This window comes from Saccopteryx leptura, chromosome 2 (genome assembly GCF_036850995.1).
Source record: "Saccopteryx leptura isolate mSacLep1 chromosome 2, mSacLep1_pri_phased_curated, whole genome shotgun sequence".
Classification (NCBI taxonomy): Eukaryota; Metazoa; Chordata; class Mammalia; order Chiroptera; family Emballonuridae; genus Saccopteryx; species Saccopteryx leptura.
The window spans coordinates 364,429,972-364,454,789 of record NC_089504.1 but is presented as its reverse complement, the minus strand read 5'-3'; the positions used below and the strand labels follow the sequence as shown (position 1 = coordinate 364,454,789).

Sequence of the window (24,818 nt, the reverse complement as noted above, 5' to 3'; positions counted from 1 at the left end):
TTACAATCAATCATTAAACCAGATCTTTTCTGAGAAAAGAATTGTAAAGTGTAAGCACAGGGCCAGGGGAAGCACCTGTGGAGGGCTCACTGGGTCCGGCTGGCTCACGGGGTCCGGCTCGTTCACGGGGTCCGGCTGGTTCACGGGTCCGGCTGGTTCACGGGTCCGGCTCGTTCACGGGGTCCGGCTCGTTCACGGGTCCAGCTGGCTCACGGGGTCTGGCTCGTTCACGGGTCCGGCTGGCTCACGGGGTCTGGCTTGTTCACGGGTCCGGCTGTTCACGGGGTCCGGCTGGTTCACGGGTCCGGCTCGTTCACGGGGTCCGGCTCGTTCACGGGTCCAGCTGGCTCACGGGGTCTGGCTCGTTCACGGGGTCTGGCTCGTTCACGGGGTCTGGCTCGTTCACGGGTCCGGCTCGTTCACGGGGTCTGGCTCGTTCACGGGTCCGGCTGGCTCACGGGATCCGGCTGGCTCACGGGGTCTGGCTCGTTCACGGGTCCGGCTGGTTCACGGGGTCCAGCTGGCTCACGGGGTCCGGCTGGCTCACAGGGTCCGGCTCGTTCACGGGGTCCGGCTCGTTCACGGGTCCGGCTGGCTCACGGGATCCGGCTGGCTCACGGGGTCCAGCTCGTTCACGGGGTCTGGCTCGTTCACGGGTCCGGCTGGTTCACGGGGTCCAGCTGGCTCACGGGGTCCGGCTCGTTCACGGGTCCGGCTGGCTCACGGGGTCCGGCTCGTTCACGGGTCCGGCTGGCTCACGGGGTCCGGCTGGCTCACAGGGTCCGGCTCGTTCACGGGGTCCGGCTCGTTCACGGGTCCGGCTGGCTCACGGGGTCCAGCTCGTTCACGGGGTCCGGCTCGTTCACGGGTCCGGCTGGCTCACGGGGTCCAGCTCGTTCACGGGGTCCGGCTCGTTCACGGGGTCCGGCTCGTTCACGGGGTCCAGCTGGCTCACGGGGTCCGGCTCGTTCACGGGTCCGGCTCGTTCACGGGGTCCGGCTCGTTCACGGGGTCCGGCTGGCTCACGGGGTCCGGCTCGTTCACGGGGTCCGGCTCATTCACGGGGTCCGGCTCGTTCACGGGGTCCGGCTGGCTCACGGGGTCCAGCTCGTTCACGGGTCCGGCTCCTTCACGGGGTCTGGCTCGTTCACATCCCTGCTGCGTCATGTGTCCACTTTTAACCACAGCTTTTAAATCAAAACACAAACAGAAAAGACTGAGAAAACTTTTTCCCCCAGAAAAAGTGGCATTTCTTTTGCAGACGGTGTACCTAAAATGCACTCACCCTGAATTACACATGCTGTGACTCAGAATTTTTTTATTTTGGCCTAGCCCTATCTTATTTTTTAAGACAGTAAAGTCGAACATTTTTTTTTTTAATCATCAAAGCTTCTGGCATTGGAAACAGCCATGAGGTAGGTCTGATCCTGTTACCTAGATTTGTCTCGAAGCAGATCAATCCAGCAACCTCTGCTTTTATCAGTGAAGCTTTATCAGCACATGGTCACACCCAACTGTTGACTTATTGCCTGTAGCTGCCTTTTTTTTTTTTTTTTAGAAAAAAATCATTTTAAAGATTTTATTTTTTTAGAGAGGAGGGGGGGGGGAGAGAGAGAGAGAGAGAGAGAGAGAGAGAGAGAGAAGGTGGGGAGGAGCAGGAAGCATCAACTCCCATACGTGCCTTGACCAGGCAAGCCCAGAGTTTCGAACCGGCGACCTCAGCGTTCCAGGTCTGTGCTTTATCCACTGCACCCCCACAGGTCAGGCAGCCTGTAGCTGCTTTTATACTACAACTGCAGAGTTGTCAGCAAAAATATGACCTATATAACCAAATTCTTTTCTACCTGGCTGTAAAGCCAGAAGCCACGGCCAGGGCCACCATCAGAGCAGCCCGGCCCATGCAGGTTCGCATTAGATTCGGACAGTCGGTAAAGAAACAATGGAGCCAAAAACTGGTGGGCCATAGTCTTTAATTCTAGCTTGCACCCAGCAGGCAAGTAAAAACATACACTGGGCTCCAAAACCCACTCACATTCAGTGCTCACAAAGCTACTGACTTATCCGAGTTTCCTAGAATCAAAGGTTTCTAGCTCACCAGACTTATTCACCTCTGTTCCCCATCTCCTTCCTTCTCCAGCGTCAAACTGCACAAACTGGCCTCTCACTCAATACTCCGCCATCTTGGCTGCTTCTCCTGGCCACATGGCCTCTTTCTGCTCTCTGCTCTGCTCCCTCTGCTCTCTCATGCTAATCATCCCAGGAACCAAGAGAGCAAGCTCCCACTTCGTCCCCATTTTATAGTGTAGAAATCCAAACTCTTAATCCAGTATACAAAATAGGGAAGTCTCTAATACAGACACTTCTCTGAGGCATGATTGGATTGTACCACCCCACATCAAAACGGGTGGGAAAGGCTTAATCCCAAAACCAAGCCCCAGGCTACAAGGATCCTACCTGCCCACAGAGACACACATTAATATCACCTGGGCGACGGCCTCCTCGTGGGCAGCGCCGTCTTTAACAAAGTGAGCATAATATATTTTATCTGCCCAACACTGGCCCTTTACAGAAGAACTTGGCCGACCCCTCCCTTAGGTAAAGATGGACACAAGTGTCTCCTGTCATTCAAATCACCTCTGCTTCTTGCACCTCAGATGGCCAGCAGGAAACCAAGTGTTCAGACGGCAAGACTTACTTGAAATTTTGAATCTATTCGGTTTCTGAAGTCTGCAAGAATTCAGCTGGCAGGGGATAGCTCGTTTTCACTAAGGCACAAATAAGTTCTCTTTGAACCTGTTGTGTTTTTTTTTAAACCAGTTAGCTAGGGAGCTGTTAAGAAAAAAAGCTGTCTTTCTGTTCAGAACAGGTCTTACTCTGCCTCTGGAAAGAACACCCTCGCTGCTCACCGACTTCTGTTTTTCTGCCTCTGGGTTCCCACAGGCAAGCACTGGCACATGCCCGTCCCACAGGGAGCCGTCACCGCGAGATCAGGCCATTTGGGGTTCCCGCTGTTTTCTTTATTTTTTGAGACGGGTCTCTTGAGGGCTGCGGCACGATTCGAAGAATGTCGAAGTTCTGATTTATTCATCACGAAGGCAGTTCTTTTCCTGACCTCACTGCAGATTCCCAGTAGAAAATGGATGTTGCCACTGGCCTCCCTTCCGTCGATTCCGCCCCGATGTCTCCATCTCTGCAGCTATTTATGAAACCCAGTGATTTGTGTCGACATTTTAAAGGGCGCCAGGGAGTGTGCTTAACATTCTAAGGCAAAGGGAGTTTATTTGGAAAACAAAGATGAAGGGCTTTCTTTCCCCGAGAGAGTCGTGGTGGCCGCTCAGGCAGGCAGTTCCTGGCAGTCCCTGATTCCAGTCGGTTTTATCTCGGGAGCCAGCAGGCTGAGGAGCTGGCTCCCTCGCCCGGTCTCCGCTGCGTGTGCGCCTGTCTGAAACTGCGAGTCACAGAAAGTTATCTTTTGAACAAAAAGATCGCATTAAAGGGTGTGGCGATACCCGTGGAACTGTTTGCACGGCGGACGATGGGCCTCCCCACCTTCATCTGTTGAGCTTGGTTGACAGAGAAGCAGCCCGCACTGTCCTTAGTCACTAACCGATTGGTCCAGGGGTGAGTACCCGGTCGGAGCTGGCCGGTCAGCCTCCCCCAGGAGTTTCGGAAGTAGAATCAAGAGAAGGAAGACTCTAGAATAGACTCTAGAATACAGAACGCGCCTGCCGCGTGTGTGTGTGTGCTGCCGTGCAGAAGACAGTGGGTGTGTCCTCACGAGGGCGAGGCTGGCCCTCGAGCGGCATCTGCTCACTGGGCTCTCAGGAGGGTGCTCACCGTGCCCAGGACGGATCAGAGAGGCTCACTCGTTCCCAGAACGGATCAGAGAGGCTCACTCGTTCCCGGAACAGATCAAAGAGGCTCACTCGTTCCCAGAACGGATCAGAGAGGCTCGCCGTGCCCAGGACGGATCAGAGAGGCTCGCCGTGCCCAATCCGGGGAACCGGTACAACGGGGTTCATGCTGAACGCCTGTGGGCTCTCCTGCTGGGGGTCTGGAGTTCTGGAATGTGCTAGGCACAAATCTCTAATCTCTAACTCAGTCCCAAACCGGACGGATGTCTCCACACTCCACGTGTGTCAGAGGTGCACAGGTGTGTCCCCTTGAAGGAAGTTCCTCCGAGAGGGGTCAGACCAGGTGTCCCCCGGCTGTTAACATCTCTGTCTCCCTCTCTCCGGTCCTATGTCCTCGTCCTTGTCCTCGTCCTCGTCTCCTGCTTCTGTTCTTTTTGTTGGTTCCTCCGGGATCTTCCAGAGAAAGGGCTCCTGGGAGGCCAGATGGTAGGACGGTGCATCTTTCCCGTCCCCTGATCCTTGACAGATGTGTTGGATTAAAAAGGAAAAGATTGGCCCTGGCCGGTTGGCTCAGTGGTAGAGCGTCGGCCTGGCGTGCGGGGGACCCGGGTTCGATTCCCGGCCAGAGCACACAGGAGAAGCGCCCATTTGCTTCTCCACCCCTCCCCCTCTCCTTCCTCTCTGTCTCTCTCTTCCCCTCCCGCAGCCAAGGCTCCACTGGAGCAAAGATGGCCCGGGCGCTGGGGATGGCTCCTTGGCCTCTGCCCCAGGCGCTAGAGTGGCTCTGGTCGCAACAGAGCGAAGCCCCAGAGGGGCAGAGCATCGCCCCCTGGTGGGCAGAGCGTCGCCCCTGGTGGGCGTGCCGGGTGGATCCCCATCGGGCGCATGCGGGAGTCTGTCTGACTGTCTCTCCCCGTTTCCAGCTTCAGAAAAATACAAAAATGAAAAAAAAATAAAAAAAAGGAAAAGGAAAAGATTTTAGCTCCTCAGGTATTTTTCCTTTATCATGGTGTAGAGACATCAGCCTGATTGTCGGTCCCAGCGTCGCCACAGAAACAGAACAATTCCGACCCTTTGTAGGTAATGCTTTTTGTTTGTTTTTCATCTCGGAAGCTCCTGGCAATTCTGGCCGTTTCAGCCTCTTCAGTCAGCGAACTCACGACCTAACGTTCTTCAGTGGTTTATTGGTAGTTTCTTCTCTTTTTTTTTTTCCTTCCTCTTGAACTCCTCCTGATCTGGTTCCCTAATTATATCTTTCGACTTTTTTTTACCCCCACCTCTGGGTTTTGCAGTGTTGTTTTCTGAGACACTTCTTGACTCCATCTTCCAGAATCCAGTAAATGCCATTTCTGCTGCCCTAGGTCGCTCTGTCGTTTCCATCTTCTACGCCGTGAATGGTGGTGAAAGGCACATCACAAAATTGACCCTTGGCGCCGTTTTGAGACAGACTCCAGCTCACTAGTTTGAAGCATTGTTTGTGCCACGCTCTTGAGAACTTTTCGTCTCACAAAACTGAGCCCTGGCTGTTGGCTCAGCAGTAGCGTTGTGTGGAAGTCCCAGGTCGATTCCCGGCCAGGGCACACAGGAGAAGTGCCCATCTGCTTCTGTACCCCTCCCCCTCTCCTTTCTCTCTCTCTCTCTCTTCCCCTCCTGCAGCCAAGGCTCCATTGGAGCAAAGTTGGCCCAGGCGCTGAGGATGGCTCCATGGTCTCTGCCTCAGATGCTAGAGTGGCCCTGGTCACAACAGCGACGCCCCAGATGGGCAGAGCGTCACCCCAAGGTGGGCATGCCGGGTGGATCCCGGTCAGGCGCATGCGGGAGTCTGTCTGACTGCCTCCCCGTTTCCAACTTCAGAAAAATACAAAAACGAACAAAAACACCCCTGAAACTCTGTCCCCCACAAGCAGTAGCTCCCTACTTCCCTCTGCTCCCAGGCCCCGGGCAGCCACCACTCCACGTTCTGTCTCTTAGGAGTTTGACCACGTTAGGGACCTCAGATAAGTGGAGTGACAGGGTATCTGTCCTTTTGTGACTGGCTTATTTCAATGAGCATACATGCCCTCCAGGCTCATCCGTGGTGGAGCCTGTATCAGAGTCTCTCTTTTTTAAGGCTGAGTAATATCTCGTTGTATGTATCTGCTAATGTATTTTTAAGTTCTAGGAGGTTGTTTTTTTTTCAGACCCTGAACTTTTTATAGCATTCTGTTCTTTTTCTGTTTCACAGACAGATGTCGTATCCGTTAACCTCACTGAGAATGACGGGCTGTTTTCTCCCTCATCTTCTCCCTGAGCAGATTCTCTGCTAAAGGTCCCTCGGTCCTCTTGGTATCACCTGGTCTGTCCAGGTCCCTCGGTCCTCTTGGTATCACCTGGTCTGTCCAGGTCCCTCGGTCCTCTTGGTATCACCTGGTCTGTCCAGGTCCCTCGGTCCTCTTGGTATCACCTGGTCTGTCTCCGTGCACTGGAGGCTTTGTCAGTACACGGTGGCCCTCGGCCGTCTGTGGGCCACCCCTGTGGGGCTCCTGCGGCAGCCCCTCGCTGTGTGTGTGTGGCCTGGGACCATGGTCGTCACTGCAGAGTGTGGTGCCTGTGCCTGTCCGGACAGACTCCTGATGTCGGTGTCTCCAGGGCTTTTGTCATGAGCTGGTCACACTGTCCAGACTAGGATCTTCCAGTACCTGCCTGTGGGCACTGGCCTGGCAGCCAGGGTTCGGGAAGGACCAGAGCAGGAACGAGGGGTGGGAGGGACTGTTGACCACCTAGGCAGCCGGTAGCCACCTCTGATTCCTGTAGTTTCAAGACATCACTCATCCGTCACCTTGAAATGTGATATTTTGGCCCTGGCCAGTTTTGCTCAGTGGTAGAGCATCAGCCTGGTGTGTGGAAGCCCCAGGTTCAAATCCCGGTCGGGATACACAGGAGAGGTGACCATCTGCTTCTCCACCCCTCCCTCTTTCGCTCTTTCTTTCCTCCCTCCCCCACAGCATGTCTCCATTGGAGCAAGTTGCACCCCAGGCACTGAGGATGGCTCCATGGCTTCCACTCAGGTGCCAAAAATAGCTCTGTTCTCTAGCAATGGAGCAACACCCCAGGTGGGCAGAGCATTGCCCCATGATGGGCATGCCCTGTGGATCCTGGTCGGGGCACCTGTGGGGGCCTGTTTCTCTGCCTCCCTGCCTCTCACTTAAGAAAAAAAATTTTTTTTAATTAAAATAAAAGGAAATGTAATTTTTTATATTGTTTTCTGATAAGTGCTCTGGTAACTGAAAGAAGCTTGCTTCTGTTTTGAGTTTACTGAGAATTCATCTTCTTAAATCCAGAAAGAGATAAGTGTGGTTAATACCGCCCTGTCAGAGACCCCAGGTTACTCTCCGGGCGTCGGCTGAGGGCGGGGCTGTGCTCGGTGCTGAGCAGAGGGCGCCTGTGCCTCTCACTGCTGCGTCAGTGACCCCCTCCCACCCAGGCCCCCCATCTCCACCTTCGTTCCCCATCCCCCCCCCGAGCACCTCCCGCCACCCATGTTTGTGCGAAATCGGATTGAGTCTCTGCCCTCCCCCCCGCCGCTGGCTGGAGATTTAGTTTTCTGAGGTCTGTTATGTTAGTTATTTCTGCTCCATCTGCTTATCAGCTTGCCAGAATTTCTGTTTCCCTTTTCCCTGCCAATTCATGCCTTTGGGGGGAAAGAAAATCTCCTTCCGATGATTCTGGCTGGGCTTCGCGAGGGAAGGGAAGTAAGCGTGCGTGTCCGATCTGCCATCCTTACCTAGATGTCTCAGCGCTCGTCACACCTGAGAAACAGTCACCTTCAACGGTCACCGGGTTCTGCGTGCCCTCTTATAAACATTTAAACCTTTTCTTCTCTTTTGCAGTTTGGGTTTACTTTACTAGATAGTACTGTCACTTTTTTCCCTGACTGGATGGTCATTTATTTTAGCATCGTTGATTGAACAGTCTTCGTTTAACCACTTGATCGGAATTTCGTAGGTGTCTGGACTGTCCAACCAGAGATTGGTTAGCCTGGTCCTCTGGCAGACGGTGTCCGTGCAGAAAAACGGGACAGTCTGCTCTACTGCAGGGTCGGTTCCGGAAGTGCCTGCTCCTCTTGTCACTGACGTTCCGAATTCTGAGTTTCACATCTTAACATTTTTTTTTTCAGCTTTTTTTTTTTTTTTCCATTTTTCTGAAGCTGGAAACGGGGAGGCAGTCAGACAGACTCCCGCATGCGCCCAACCGGGATCCACCCGGCACGCCCACCAGGGAGCGATGTTCTGCCCCTCTGGGGTGTTGCTTTGTTGCATCCAGAGCCACTCTAGCGCCTGAGGCAGAGGCCACAGAGCCATCCCCAGGGCCCGGGCCATCTTTGCTCCAATGGAGCCCTGGCTGCGGGAGGGGAAGAGAGAGACAGAGAGGAAGGGGAGGGGTGAAGAAGCAGATGGGCACTTCTCCTGTGTGCCCTGGCTGGGAATCGAACCCGGGACTCCCGCACACCAGGCTGACGCTCTACCGCTGAGCCAACAGGCCAGGGCACGTCTTAACATTTTTTATTATGTGGTTATATTTGTTGATTTTCTAGCATCTTCAAGCTACCTTATTGCAAACAATCACTTCTTTTCATCATACATACACCTCATGTACCTTTCTTTATTGCAATTGTGAAAGTGTAGAAAAATGTTGAAGGCTGTTGATGGTGGATGTCCCCGTCTTGTTTCCATTCATAGGAACATCTAGCCTTTACGTTGCTTTCTATATTGTTTCCTGGGTCTCTATCACTGCAGGAAGCTTCTGGTTTGAGTTTAGTGAGAGTTGTTTTCATTTTTGTTTTTTTGTTTTTAACCAGAAATAGGAAAGAGTTGTATGAAATTCCTTTTTGGCCTTTGTTGAGCAATTCATAAAGTGTTTTCTCTTCTAACCCATTTATGTAATTAATATATACATGTATTACATTATATGTTAATTTCCTAGTGGAGCAAAACAATCTTATATTCTTGGGGGCAAAATTCCAGCTTGGTTATGGTACATGCTATATAATATGGTATACTATTCCTGGGGGAGAATCTCTGTGGTTATTATTTGATACAAAGTTATTATTTGATATATATATATATACACACACACACACACACACTCTATTAGTAGTAAGTAATAAAGGGACATAGACCTTTTGCTCCAGGTGCTGAGGATAGCTCTGTTGGAGCCCATTAGCCTCAGGTGCTAAAAATAGCTCAATACTTGAGCATCAGCTCCAGATGGGGTTACCATGTGGAACCCAGTTGGGGCACATGCAGGAGTCTGCCTCACTATCTCCCCTTCTCTCACCTAAAAAAAAAAAAATAATAATAATAATAATAATAGAGAGCCTTCCCGTTCTCCTCCTGTGGATGACTGGTCCAGGCACAGGCCCTCTGTCGATCAGACGTGCCAGCAGCTGATCCTGCAGCCTGGCTCCATCCAGCACCAAGGCCATTATCTTGCCATCATTTAGAAAGATGTTCGCCAGCATTTCCTCTGTCCCTCAGGACAGCACGCAAGCCTATTTAGGCAGTTACAGTCCCAAATGAGTCTGCAGGATATTTATTTTTTCCATTTTCTTATTCATGAAATGTTCATCTGGGAAAAAAAATGCAGTAAGTCGTCTAGCCAGAAGAAGCTTATGAATCAGAGGCTGAATTCCGTCTCTCTGGAGATGGGAGGTGAGGCTTGTTGTGTGTCTAAAGCAGTGGTGGTCAACCTGGTCCCTCCCGCCCACTAGTGGGCGCTCCAGCTCTCATGGTGGGCGGTGGTGGAGCAACCAAAGTATAAGTAAAAAGATAGATTTAACTATAGTAAGTTGTTTTATAAAGATTTATTCTGCCAAACTTAGCGAAAATCCGACATAATGGACTTGGTAAGTAATTATTATTATATGCTTTAACTTGCTGTCACTCTGCTTTATAAATTTTATAAAGTAAAGTTACTTCCCTACTTTATAAATCACCATTACTGTGGAAGCGGTGGGCGGTTAGAAAATTTTACTACTAACAGAGATACAGAAGTGGGTGGTAGGTATAAAAAGGTTGACTACCCCTGGTCTAGAGTATAACTTAAACATGGTCTTGGAACTGACTTCTTCAGAACAGATTGTTTAGTTGTTATATATTATTTTCTTAGTAAGCACATCCAAAAATATAGAAGTACCATTTCCCTTTAAAAAAAATTTTTTTCCCCTTGACTAAAAATATTCTATTTGGAGTGCTAGACCATGGGAGTGTGGAAAAAAAAATCCTGAGTTCTCTGAAACTTTGTGGATTCTCTTAAGACTGTTTGGGAAGTGAGGAGTCCTGTGGGGTGGGGGTATAGGGTATGTGGTGGAAGAGCCCCCCAGCGCTGTTTGGTGGAATTCAGCATAATATATTCCTCTGTGTGCTGAGTAATTACAAAAAAAACCCTGGGAAACCCCCTAAGCAGACGATGTTGGATCCAACTCGATGATGACCTCTGCCTAAGCTGTTAGAAAAACATGCAGTCGCTAACGGTGATGAGAAATGAGCTCGTCTTTATGACGGGCGTTGCCCGAGATGCCTCCTGCGGCCCTGGTGTGTGTAGTCTGCATTGCGGTCCTACGCGGTGTCTGTCCATACCCATTTTTTTAAGGATGGGGAAACTAAGGCTCAAAGAGATGAAGTAAAGTGATCGCAGTCAGCCGACCAGTGAGTGGCCAGGATCCGACAGGGGCCGTCTGTTCTCACAGTCCAGTCTCTCAGCCTCTACACTGTCACTCTTCCTGTCGTGCTGGGACAGGACCTGGCTCGTTAGCTCTTAGCACATGGGGGCAAGAAACAGGATGCAGAACGTTGTGATCACGTGCTACCATCTGCATTGAAAGGGAGAGAAATATATTGTGTGTGTGTGAGTGCAGAGCAGTGCTGTCCAGTAGAACTTTCTGTGATGGTGGGAATGTTCTAGACCTGCGCTGCTGTGTAGGGTGGCCAGTAGTCACCCCTGGCTCCGGAGGACTTACAAGATGGCCAGCATGACCGAGAAACTGAATTGTAAATTTCATTTAATTTAAGCCAATTGAAGTTGCCGTGCGTGGCTAGCGGCTCATGTGTATCAGACAGTGCGGGATAAAGTCTGTGAGGGAGAATGCGAGAGAGGCTGGAGGAGACCCTTCGGTCTGTGGCTTTCAGACTCTGCCTTAGAGAGAGCTCTGCGTGGAAGTTCATTTACAAGAACAGGTTCCGCTGTTAACCATTGCAACACCCCTGACGTGATCCAGCCACTTCGTTGGAGATGAGGACACTGGAAACCAGGGAAGTGGAGTCATTTGCCCACCACACAGCTACTTCTGCGGCAGGGAGACTTAGGACTTGGAGCTGAGTCACGGTCTGGGCCTGTGTTTTCCTCCCTAGAATAAGTTACATCCCAGCTTGCTGAGGCTTCGTTCAAGCAGATGATCGGCTCAAAAAAAAGAAAAGGCAATAAAGAGACTTCTGTGCCCAGTGTTCCCAGAACCACCTGCAACGTGCTCGCTCGCTGTGGCCCAGCCCGTGTCGAGTCCCCACATTGTGGACCCCCCACACTGTGGACCCCCACACTGTGGACCCAGCTTGCCTGCGCCCTGCCAGCCCCACCCTTGGAGGCCAGTCATACAGGCCAGGGACAAGGCTGCATTCTGCCCGCCCGCCCGCCCCTCAGCACTGCACACACAGGGGCCTGGTGAATGTGGTGCTGGCCACAATGCTTAACAAGTCTAGAAAGGGACACCCTGGTCCTGGCCAGTTGGCTCAGTGATAGAGCATCAGCCTGACATGTGGATGTCCTGGGTTTGATTCCCGGTCAGGGCACACAGGAGAAGTGCCCATCTGCTTCTCTGCCCCTCCCCCCCCCCTCTCTTCACCTCCTGCAGCCATGGCTTGAATGGTTCAAGCAAGTTGGCCCCAGGTGCTGAGGACGGCTCCATGGCCTCTTGCCTCAGATGCTAAAATAGCTCAGTTGCTGAGCAACAGAGCAGTGGCCCTAGATGGGCGATGCTTGCTGGGTGGATCCGTCAGGGCACATGCGGGAGTCTGTCTTTCTGCCTCCCCGCCTCTCACTGAATAAAAAAGAAGGAAAGAAAGGGCCACTTTTTGCTTTACATGCATGGTGAGGACCAAACTGCTAAGTTGCGAAGGGGGAGAGAGCAGACATGCCCTCTGTAGACGACAGCTTTCTAGGGACACAAGGGCTGCTGTGTCTCCAGAGATCCGGAGGCAGACACGGCACAGCCTCCCCCAGAGGTGGACTCGGAAGGGTGTTGCCATCACAAGAGCAGCTGCAGCTGTGTCTCTCTCTCCTTCTTCCTCCTTTTTGACTTAGCAAACACGAGGGGGTCCCCACCCACAGCGTTTCCCCCTGAGGGCTTGCCCGAGGCCTAAACCATCCGGCGGGGTCTACCCCCTGCCAGCACCCCCTCTCTGGCCCCACCCAGCTGCTCGGCGAGCAGGGCTGGCCTGGCACAGCCAACGCTGTCAGTGGCAGCAGGGGACGCCGGGTCTTGTACAGCGTCCTGTGAGCAGGACATCTCTCTAGCCTGCAGCTCAGCTCCTGAGACTCTGTCACGTCTGTCCCCGGGCCCAGCTCCTGAGACTCTCTGTCACGTCTGTCCCCTGGGCCTGGGGCAAGCTTTCTGGAGAAACTCTTTTCTACAGTCGTTCCCCTTCCTTTCCTCTGTGCCTTTCTGTTGTGTTGGGGACCTTGTTTTCCGTCATTGCCTTGTCACTGTGGCTTCCTCAGCTGTGAGTACAGAAGCCCCCGCCGCGCCCCCTGCTCCTGACTGTCACTCAGCCCGTCCAGGGTCCCCCCTGCCAGACGAGTAAACAGCTCTCCTCAGTCTCTACTGTCACGCTGGTAGCCACACCGTCATTCTCTCACCAGAAACAGCACTCTAAAAAAAAGTGAATTCTAAATTAATCTCTAAATTTAATTTGATTCCAATTAAAATCCCAACATGATTTCTTTTCTTCTTGTGCTTAAAATAATTAAAAGTTCACCTGGCTCTGGATGGTGGCTCAGTGGATAGAGTGTCAGCCTGATGTGTGGACATCCTGGGTTCGATTCCCGGCCAGGGCACACAGGAGAAGCAACCTCTGCTTCTCTTCTCCTCCCTCTCCCCCTTCTCTCCCTCTCCCCCTTCTCTCCCTATTCCTTCCTGCAGCCAATGCATCAGTTGGTTTGAGTGTGGCCCTGGGCACTGAGATTAGCTTCATTGGTTTGAGTGTGTCAGCCTCAGGTGCAAAAAATAGCTCGGTACTCAGGCATCAGCCCCAGACGGGTTGCCAGGTGGATCCTGGTTGGGGTGCATGCTGGTGTCTACCTCACTATCTCCCCTCCTCTCATTTAAAAAAAAAGAAAGAAAGAAAGAAAAAAGTTCACCTGGAAAAAACAAACAAGAATGGCCAAGAAGGCTTTAAGAAAGAATAACTAGGAAGGCGAGTTGGCCCTGCTGACTAGGAACATGCAGGAGTAGAGAAGTCCCGCTCTGCAGCCTCGGCATCCCAGGTGGGTGACACCAGCAGTGGGCTGGACTCGAACGCGGTTCCCAAAGCGCATGTGTAAGGGCATCAAAGACCTGTTGTTCACGAGAGCGAGTCGGTCCATGTTTTTTTCGAAAACCTAAACAGATTAAGCAAACGTTTTCAGACTGGATGGAATAAATGGTAACAGCAACAGTACAACTAGGATCTGGCGAGGAAGGAGCTTCCGGGCCAGTCCACAGCGACTCGCTCGGAACCCAGGGCTGGTCTCCGTTCTCCCTCAGCCACGGGCGTAGAGGGGGTGAAACCGTGGAACGGCCTCAGCTCCCACGTTCAGGAGCTTCCAGGCCACAGCGACTCGCTCGGAACCCAGGGCTGGTTTCCGTTCTCCCTCAGCCACGGGCGGGCGTAGAGGGGGTGAAACCGTGGAACGGCCTCAGCTCCGACGTTCACTGGAGCTTCCAGGCCACAGCGACTCGCTCGGAACCCAGGGCTGGTTTCCGTTCTCCCTCAGCCACGGGCGGGCGTAGAGGGGGTGAAACCGTGGAACGGCCTCAGCTCCCACGTTCACTGGAGCTGAATGGCCAGCCACCCCCGAATGCAGGGCTTGCAGTAACAGCGAGGTCTGTTTTGTTCACACGTCTGCAGGGGAGGCCTGACTGCTCTGCTCCACCAGGTCTGGGGCCCAGAGGCTGGAGCAGTCGGGGGCTGCCCAGCCTCTTCTCAGGAAGCCTCCGCCCCCCCGTGGCTGGATGGGCTTCCCCACAGTGCAGGAGCCCCGGGCGCCCAGACAGTGGGTTTCAAGAGTTCTGGGGTGGATGCTTCAGGTTTCCTAGGACTTAGCCTTGGAAGTCCGGAATGTTAGTTACTTCCTCTCCCTTCCAGCAAATTATTATGGCCTGCCGAATTCAAGAGGAGAATTAGACTCCACCTCTCAATGGGAAGATTTCAGGGACTCTAACCACCTTTGATCTGTCACAACAGAAGGAAGAAATATTAAGGTCTCTAGTCTGCCTTTCTGGTGCATTCTTAACTGCAACCCTCTTCCCTCACCTATATATAGCTAAGTCTTTACTCTTCTTCCTCAAAAAAAATTGGGGGCGGGGGAGAAACAAAAACCAAGAAGGCATTAATTAACCCCAGGATCTACTCCAGCCTAGAGACATATAATTATTAAGATTCTTATTTATTCATTACTGAACAGTATGTGGTATCATAATATTTTGAATAACATGTATCATTTTTCCTAGTTGTTAAAGCAACAGACAGGTCATTGCAGGAAAATTGAAAAATTGACACAAAAAGGAGACGAAGAAGAAATACATTAAAATGTCATCTCACTTAACATGGGTTTCTGCTTCTGGCCCATTGAAAACTTTCTGGATTCTGAATCTACCAATTGGCATTCCCTGCCCCACCCAGGTGATAATGCCTCTAGGTTCACATTGATCCAATAATTAGTGAAAAAGACACAAGTATCTAGAATTTATTGCCTACAACAAACCTATCAAAAAACTAGAACATCCGAGTTTTCCCTTGAGCTTCAACTTAATGTTTACAGGTTAGAAAACTGAGTTATAGGTTATTTTTTCATAAAAATTCCGCCCCTCCTCAAGAGAGGTTTCCTCAGCTTAATGGATAGACAAGTCGGATGTTTCTACTTCTCCTTTCCGACCAGTTGCGCGACAGTGAATATGCTTATAGCTATGTTTTTGGGCAGATGTAGGACAGTTTCCTCTAGACGAGATACCCAGATGTGAAATTACTTGATTGAAATTATGATATATTTTCTTTTTTTTTTAAATTTTATTTATTTTTTACAGAGACAGAGAGTGAGTCAGAGAAAGGGATAGACAGGGACAGACAGACAGGAACGGAGAGAGATGAGAAGCATCAATCATTAGTTTTTCATTGCGCGTTGCAACACCTTAGTTGTTCATTGCTTTCTCACATGTGCCTTGACCGCGGGCCTTCAGCGAACCGAGCAACCCCTTGCTGGAGCCAGCGACCTTGGGTCCAAGCTCGTGAGCCTCGCTCAAACCAGATGAGCCCGCCCTCAAGCTGGCGACCTCGGGGTCTCGAACCTGGGTCTTTCCACATCCCAGTCCGATGCTCTATCCACTGCGCCACCACCAGGTCAGGCTGATATATTTTCATTAAAAAAAAATGCTCCCAATTGCCTTCCTAAAACAGTATAAAAATTTATATTCCCATCAGCTAGTGTAAGAATACCCATTTCCCCCATATTTTCATCTACTCCATGAATTAGCAGTCTTTTTAACTTTTGCCGAATTGATGCAGTTTTTTTTTTTGGGGGGGTTGGGTTTTTTTGTATTTTTCTGAAGCTGGAAACCGGGAGAGACAGTCAGACAGACTCCCGCATGCGCCCGACCGGGATCCACCCGGCACGCCCACCAGGTGGCGACGCTCTGTCCACCAGGGGGCGATGCTCTGCCCCTCTGGGGCGTCGCTCTGCCGCGACCAGAGCCACTCTAGCGCCTGGGGCAGAGGCCAAGGAGCCATCCCCAGCGCCCGGGCCATCTTTGCTCCAATGGAGCCTTGCTGCGGGAGGGGAAGAGAGAGACAGAGAGGAAGGAGAGGGGGAGGGGTGGAGAAGCAGATGGGTGCTTCTCCTGTGTGCCCTGGCCAGGAATCAAACCCGGGACTTCTGCAAGCCAGGCCGACGCTCTACCACTGAGCCAACTGGCCAGGACCTTGATGCGTTTTTTGTTCTGTTTTGTTCTGTTTTCTGGTGAGACTGAACACCTTTTTTACATGTTCCCATCTATTTGTATTTCCTCTTTAGTGCATGACGGTTCATTCATCTGCCAGTTTTTACCTGTGTTTATCTCATTCTCATTGACTATAGACCTATAGTCTGTGTATTGGTAATTTGTCATATATGCGTATTTCATTGTATAATTTTTGTCATAGAGAAATTTCATTTTTATGTGGTCAAATTTCTCTACCCTATTGTATGCCTTCAATGGCTTTCTTTTCCCAAGAGCATAAATTCAGTCATGTGGAACTTAATCTCTAAATAGCAGGTAGCACAGGACTGGTCTTTGAAAGAAGGGAAGCTCAGGAGGTAGTGTCCTCGATAGATGGATTGATCGATCGATCGATCGATCGCCTGTCTGCTGTCTGCTTGAGAACAGTTTGCGTAGCCAGGGCGGAGACCTGGAGTTGAATCTGAGCAGAGGAGGCAGTGATCTCAGTGACCTGTGGGGGCGGGGGCCTCAGAAAGGAGGGAGCTGTGCAGAGCGGGGCCCCAGCAGTCCACGCGTGGGTCTTTGTGAGTCCAGGGCTGAGGGCCGGGCTGGCTGTGTGCAGGACCAGACTACTCAGGGTTTACCAGACAGCCTGAGATCAGAACAAAGATACACCAGAGCTAGGCAGGTGTGGACACCTGCCCAAGGCAAGATGTGAACACAGCACCCGCAGCAGGGGAGGGGGTGGAGGCAGCGGCTGTTGAGGCTTCAGGTGAACACGCTTTTACATGTACACCTGCCCTGTACTTTTTCTCACCAAATCAAAGCGAGCTTGACCCTCCCCGGATTCCTCATCCGCGTACTGGACCAACGTGGGTAGCGAGCTGCTCTTACGATCCTCTCCGATCTTTAGATGGTTCTGTTTCCAAACCCCATAAATAGAAGACTCGGTCTGAGTCCACAGCTGTGAAGATCAAGTACGATTGAGATAAGCCCCTGAGGAGTTCCAGGAACCGAGGACGCTTAGGTCACCGGGTCCGAGGCAGCTTCGTTCTGGCAAAAGTGAACAGACTGCATTTTCCTGCCAGTCTCCTGCCTACCTTGCAGAAGCTTTGCTTGTTTTCTTTTTAACTTTTTTTTTTTTAACATTTGCACTTCCTGCACACAGAGCCGACTCATTCATTCATAGGAATCCAGTGGAGTGACGAAAAGGACAGGCGTGGCGGAAGGAAGTCGGGCAACCGCAGAATGGGGGGGGGAGGCTGGGGGGGCGCACAGGACCCATTTCAGCGCATGCTCAGTGCTAGGTGGCTTCTGTCCCCGGTACCCACGTTGCCACCAGTGTTGGTGTTTCCAGGCAACAAAGGCAAATGGAATGAACCTTCCAGAAGCAGATGTCGTGCGTGGTTGAGTTTTGCTTTGCTTCTGTGTCACACACCCAGTCCCTGCTACCTTCACCCTCCAGAGCTCTGTTCGTCCCCAACCTCAACCCTCCTGAGAGTTTTTGTTGTTGTTTTTATGTGACAGAGAGAGAGAGAGGGACAAAGGGACAAATAAGGAGAAACAGACAGGAACGGAGAAAGATGAGAAGCATCAATTCTTTGTTGCCACACCTTAGCTGTTCATTGATTGCTTTTTCATATGTGCCTTGACCTCGGGCCTTCAGCAGACCGAGTGACCCCTTGCTCGAGCCAGCGACCTTGGGTCCAAGTTGGTGAACTTTTGCTCAAACCAGATGAGCCCACGCTCAAGCTGGCGACCTCAGGGTTTCGAACCTGGGTCCTCCGCTTCCCAGTCCGACGCTCTATCCACTGCACCACGGCCAGGTCAGGTCTGAGAGAATGTTCTTGAATAGTCAACTAGCAGTGAGGTTTTTAGCTTCCCCTGTGTTTTTCAGTGTATTCCTTCTTCCAAGGAGGACAAAATGCTATGTCTTAACAAAACTTCCTTCTAAGCGTTCCTAGAGACTTAACCTATTTTGGCGATGTTTCGAATGTTATCTTTTTTTTTTTTTTTTTTTTTTTAATTTATGAAACTCCCTTTCCAGAACTTTCTCTCAGAAATATCTCTGAAGTATTTATATCCTAGAGAAAGTTAGAGCTTGTTTTTCAGTGAGGAATAGCCATCTCCCTCGGGGAAAATAAGTCGGCAAGGTTTTCTTTGTTGCCCATCCCGTTCTTCTCCCAGGAAATGTGATACACATCAACTCTGTAGCATTAGCATTAGTGTTCTTTCAACAGCCACGGTACAGTCCCTGAGGCCTGTCTCCTTGTCTTTCTGTTTTCCTTCCTTCCTCCCTTCTTCCTTTTCTTTCTTTCTCCTTCTCTTCCTCCCCCCCTCCCTCCCTCCGTCTCTCTCTCCCTCCCTCCCTCCCTCTTTCTTCCACTCTCTGTTCCTCCCTCTTTCCCTCCCGCCCTCACTGAGGTATATAACATGTAAAAGTGCAGCTCCGTGAATTTTCCTGCCCAGAAAGTGAACGTCCCCATGTGAGTAGCACCCAGGTGCAGAAACACAGTGCTGTCGGCCCCCAGAACCGTCCTCCTGCTCCGTCTGGCTGTGAGCCTCCACTCAGGGACCACAGTGATGCTCGTCAGCTTTACTCAGGAAGGTAATTGAAGACATCCCACAGAGTGCTCTGTTGGCCATTTTTTCATCTTCCTCTATGTTGTTCTTCTGATGAACCCGTAAGATCCAGCGGGAGGCTGTTGGGTGGGGTGGACGAGGAGGTCGTATAAGGTCGTATGGACGCCCCTTGGGGTGTCTGTGTTATGCGCCTTAGTTTTCGTCCTGGGGTCTGGGAGCACTGGGGGGTGTTGCCCACGAGCTCGGCGACGCTCACCGCCTCCACCAGTCTAAGCACCTGAGCACCTTCCTGCACTGGTTTCCTTTACCTCTCTGGTCGCTACAGTGTGGCTGGGTCTTAGCCCACTTCTCTGGGACCCCCACATCCCACCGGGATGCTTGTCCAGTCCAGGGAGCTGGCCCCCCAGATCCCAGGTGACCTGCCCTGTGCTGCTGCCCGTGTCCCTGGTCTGTCCGCACGGCCCAGTCCACAGGCCCTCCGGGGAAACCCGGGTCCCTTTCATGCTAAACCTGTCCTTTCCCTGCTCCACAGGCCACCACCCCTGTGCTTAGCTTCCCTTGCATGCCCTTGGGGACTGCTGATGAGAGAGTCCAGGACACCACTCAGGTGACAGCAGGTCCACAGGGGAACAGTAGTTCCAACGAGGTGACTTTTCCAGACTGAAGGGAGGGGAGCCCTCCTGCACTTGGTGCAGCTCCTCTCTTCCGATTCGTGTGAACAGGAGCGTCACAGAGTTGTGCTGCCACGCAGCTCACTCCTCATTCACTCAGGTGCACCTTCCAGCCCCAAAGACTCACCTCCGGGAGCCATGACAACCCACTACGGTAACCACGACAGCAGCAAGAGCAGCCGCTGGGAGCCCGGCACGCTCTGCAGGTCCGACTCCGTCATCGACGTGAGGTGTCGTAAATGAGCGCGTGTTTTAATGACTCGGCCAGCTGTGTGGAGTTAGGAATTACTGATCCTCTCGTGTTCAAATAGCATTATAGATACTTTTTAAAAATGGCGTTGAGGGCACTGTAATGGGGTTTGTTCCACTCTGAAGTAGTGTGTGAAGATTTGTCTGTTAGCATGACGGTTTTAAACGTGGTGAACATCGATCGGTTACCTGGGAGAGAAGTATTTCCCGGCCTAGATGTTGGATTTGTTGACCTGAGTAGATTTGGAATTTCTTTCACTGCTTTTTTTTTATTCCCCTTTAAAATGAAATTTAGTGGGGGTAACACTGGTTAATAAAATTGTATGTTTCAGGTGTACAGTTCCAGGATCCAGGTTGCCAATCTTAACGCCCAATGTCATCACGTGCTCATGTCAGTTCTTTGAAATGTTTTTGCCCGTGAACCGTGACTCAGTCTTTTTATTACAGAAGCAGAAGTTAAAAGATGTAGACGTCCCACAAATCAATTCAGCGGTTGTTTTAAAAATAGAAAATGTGCCTGACCTGTGGTGGTGCAGCGGATAAAGCGTCAACCTGGAATGCTGAGGTCACCGGTTCAAAACCCTGGGCTTGCCCTGTTAAGGCACATATGGGAGTTGATGCTTCCTGCTCCTCCCTTCTCTCTCTCTCTCTCTCTCTCTCTCTCCCCCCCCCTAAAATGAATAAATAAAGTCTTTAAAAAAAAATAGAAAATGCAGGCCTGACATGTGGTGGCGCAGTGGATAAAGCGTCGACCTGGAAATGCTGAGGTTGCCGGTTCGAAATCCTGGGCTTGCCTGGTCAAGGCACATATGGGAGTTGATGCTTCCTGCTCCTCCCCCCGTCTCTCTCTCCTCTCTCTCTCTCCCTCTCTCTCTCCTCTCTAAAATGAGTAAATAAAATTTTTTAAAAATGAGCATCTAAAAAACAAAAACAAAAAAAAATAGAAAATGCAGGGTCCTCGGGTTACGACAGTCTCGACATAGGGCATTTCATGGTTACGACACTCACTCCCATAAAAACTTTAAAAAAATTGAGACGTGAGTGTTTCGGCTGACGCTGTTAGCGTCGTGCTTAGGGACTGTGTGGGTGAACTTGGAGGAAGAACGCACAGTAAGGGGGCGTCTGAGTGAGGGGTGGGCTCGGCCCTCAGTGCACGTACCTGCGCCATTTTGAACTGTTAAAAGCACAGGTGTTCCGTTTTGTGTTTTGACTTACACCAAAACTGGGTTACGTCCCTGTCATAGGAACGGAACCATGTCATCACCCGAGGACCTCCTGCTAATAAAGATTCCGTTGCCACCGTAGAGGATGTTATACATGACAGAGTGTTCTCTATTATTCCCGTGGTGTGAAATTTCTCAAGAAAATACATTCATTTCTCAACATTTATTATCTTTCGTGGCTGGAAAACAGAAGAAAGTTGGGTTGTGTTTTTTTTTTCTTTGCCCAAATTGTCCCGGGGAATCAAACAAACGCATTTCCAAATTAGAGCAGAAGTGTTCCCTTTCAACGTCCGTGAAGGATAATGAAGATGTGAACACTGTCTTCCGGGGAGTGGGGGGGACACCTCACAAACTGGCGTGTCCTGCCGGCTCAGGGGCCGTGCCGTGTTCTCGGTACCGTTCTTCGCGTCCGTCTGCTTGCCATGTGCAGCACCTCCTCCTCTGGCCTCCGTCTCGTTACTGTCAAAGGAGGACTTGTACTTACAGTCATCCTTCAGGGCCAAGCCGGTTCAGACCGGTGCTGGCAAAGTCCAGAGAAAACGCTCTAACAAGATTATAGGCCCTTTGCTTCCAAAACCTCCCAGGAAACAGTACTCCACACTTTTTATTGCACATTTCCGTCTTGACACAGACTTTGAGAGAATTCCATAATGCCCCCCCATGCCAGTTGGACGTCATGCATTGCTCCTCTTCACTCTTTACCACTGCTGTTGCTTCTTGGTGCAAACAGCCTTCATCCCCTTTCTGGGGCGGTGTTTGGTATGTGGCAGGTGTTTTGCATTTGGCTTGGGCAGAAGGAGGGAGAAGTAATCAGAGTTCCCTCCTCCAGAAAGAACCACGTGTTCCCTGCCTCTCCTCCCCTTTGCTGGTGTTGCCGGCTCTCTGCTTCCCAGGATGGGGTGTTCTGAGGAGGAGGAAGACCTCCCAGCGCTCAGTGGCTATGGGGAGACTGCAGAAGGGAGCCCCACACTTTTCTGAGTCCCCAGATCAGACCAGAAGTGCTCAGGCACAGACCTAAACATGCACCAGTTCTGCAGTCCCCCTCCCTGCATGGCCCCCTCACAGACCATTTCAATACAACTAAGCAGCCCTGACATCCCGTCAGCCTAAGTGCTGAAGAATCCGTGGGCTTTGGGAACCCACACTTCCTTTGGGTCGAGCTCTGTGAACCAGGGAAGGAAACCCTGTTTGGGTAAGCATAGTCGGGGGAAAGAAGCAGGTGGGTGACAGGTGTGAGGATCGAAGAGGTGGGGGTACACTGGAGCTACCAGGAGCCCTGGGACCCGCCAGAAGCCCTCATCGCCAAGGGCTGCCGTGTGAACTTGGATTTGGGTTTCTTTCTCCTCCATTACCAAGTAGCTCCCAGGGTCCCTGCCACCCCCCCTCCATGAAGCCTCGTGACCCCATGGTGTTCGGTGTGCAGCCAGTGACTTTGGAGCTGAGGGTTTTTCTCTGTAGGGAGAAGAGTGTGGTGGGGGAGCAGGCTACAGTCCAGCCTGGAGGTCTTTAAGATCCTTCCTTTTGTCTTGGTCTAGCTGTTGTTAGTTGAGATTGTACATGATGATGTTGATGTTGATGACATTGATGATGATGATGATGACATTGATGATGTTGATGACAATGATGAAGATAATGAATGATGGTGATGATGATGATGATGGATGATGATGATGATGACATTGATGATGTTGATGATATTGATGATGATGACAATGATGAAGATAATGAATGTTGGTGATGATGATGATGATGTCATTGATGGTGACAATGTTGATGTGACATTGATGATGATGATGAAGATGGATGACGTCGATGATGATGATGATGATGATGATGAAGATGGATGACGTCGATGATGATGATGATGACGATGACGATGATGTTGATGTTGATGATGATTCTTCTTTGGCCAAATTGGGCCAGGAAATTCTGGGATGTACAGACCTACTCAGTTACGTTAATTTGGGAATAAGATGTCTCAAATCCTTTACTCTACCAGAGACAGACAGAAATCCCCTACTGTTTTGAGCTCTGAAGACTTTTTTTTCCCTATGCTGTTCTGTGAACAGATTTGGGCAACACCAGGCTGCTCCTGGTACTAAAATTAAAGGTACTCCCAGCAGCAGACTTTAGTGACTTCTTATCTGACCTCACAGCCAACCCAGAGATGGGTACCTATCTGCTTTAACACAGTCTCACTCGCTTTCTGTGACTGTGCACACATTTGATCATTGACGCTGCTTTCCTCCCCCACAGAACATTGACATCACCAACTTCAGCAGCAGCTGGAGTGACGGCTTGGCCTTCTGCGCTCTCCTTCACACCTACCTGCCTGCTCACATCCCATACCAGGAGCTGAACGGCCAGGAGAAAGTAAGTCCCTGCTGAGCACCCTGGTCATTCTCTAGAACATGCAGGGGGGGGGGGTCCTAATTCTATGCATACACCCCACTGGGGGTGAGGTTTACGGACTTGAAGTAGAGACTAGGATATTGATACAGGCACAGAGGACCGCTCAGTGTGTGACTGTACAGTGCTACAGAGCCCCCCCAGGAAATACTTCTTGGTTTCCCTTCTTGATAGAGACTGCCCATTACCTAGAAAAATGCAGTGAAGACCAGTGTAACTGGCCCCTCAGTTCCTATCACCCATTTTTCAGAGAAAGTCCTGACAGAATCTGCTTTCTCCAGGTGACCTCAGGAAGATAATTGAGTAAATAATGGGCATACTACAACTTAAAATAATTGGAAGACCTTACTGAAAGGATTGCAAGTGTCAGTCTGGGCACTTACACACACACACACACACACACACACACATGTGCGCACACACGCACACATACGCACACATGCACACACACACACACACACGCGCGCACACATGCTGTCTAAAACAGGCATCTTGCTGAAAGCGTGAAGCGTTCGTCGGCAGTCATGCAAGCACACCCAGGCTCCCCTTGTCCTCGGGTCAGTAGGATCGATGGGAAAATAATGAGCCTAAAAGTGTTTGCTTTCGCGCTCTGAATTCACAAACCTGGCTTCCCAGAGACAGAACCCGTGTTGTCTCGCCCGGGTGCCCAGTGAGTGACTCCCGCACGCCGTGCACGCCCACCTCCCCGCCACCCGCTGCAGCCATGGAAACGCTCGCTGGCACACACAGCCCACACGGCCTGCTCCCTTCCCATTGTCCTGTGGCCCAGGGGCCCACTTCTCTAATGTAGGGCAGAAATCCTTCTCCCTAACCCGCGCCCAGGCGTTTTTGACAAAAAGTATGTTCGCACGATGAAACTTCTGCTTATGATGCTAAACTGATTCAGGTGACAGAGGAAAGAGTGTCCATGCCAGTGTCCGAAAGGAAACACTCATGCGAGAGGAGACCTTCTGGGCTTGGGATTTCCTCTTGTCTGTTCAGGTGAGGGTCTGACTAGCCAGGCCGGTGGCAAAGTTCTACTGTGGGTCCGGAAAGGTCAGGACTGTCACTGTCCTAGACTGACAGGTCCTGCGTCTGCAACTGTGCCCACCCGGAACACGGCCTGAAGCAGTCTTGTCTCCTCATCCAGCCTGGCCTCGGGACCCAGCTGCCATGCTGGTGAAGGGTGGCCCCTGAGCTCCTGCCCCGGGCACCCCCTCAGTGCTGGTGACAGTGTTCTGACGAGGGAACTGGGACAGGGATGCTGGCTGGCTACGGCTGCCCCGCTGCTGCCCAGATGAATAAAACTCACTTCGTTCACCAAGAACCTCTCTCTCATGGTCCGTGTCAGACTCTACACCAGTGGTGGTCAGCCTGGTCCCCACTGCCCACTAGTGGGTGCTCCAGCTTTCATGGTGGGCGGTAGTGGAGCAACTAAAGTATAAATAAAAAGATAGATTTAACTATAGTAAGTAAAGTGACTTCCCTACTTTATAAATCACCATTACTGTGGAACTGGTGGGCGGTTAGAAAATTTTACTACTCACAGAGATACAAAAGTGGGCGGCAGGTATAAAAAGGTTGACTACCCCTGCTCTATACTATTTCAGAGCATTTTGAGACAATT

The 24,818-nt window shown here is 51.2% G+C and overlaps 1 protein-coding gene across 3 annotated transcripts in view; it reads left to right on the top strand.

The window, feature by feature from the left end:
• Positions 1-24,818, top strand: part of LOC136392635 (adenosine receptor A2b-like) — a 244,372-nt gene that overhangs the window by 168,456 nt on the left and 51,098 nt on the right. For all 3 annotated transcript variants that reach the window (XM_066364981.1, XM_066364980.1, XM_066364982.1), the window contains one exon: positions 23,039-23,155. In XM_066364981.1, coding sequence (XP_066221078.1) covers positions 23,039-23,155 — 117 coding nt within the window. The remainder of the gene's footprint in view (positions 1-23,038; positions 23,156-24,818) is intronic.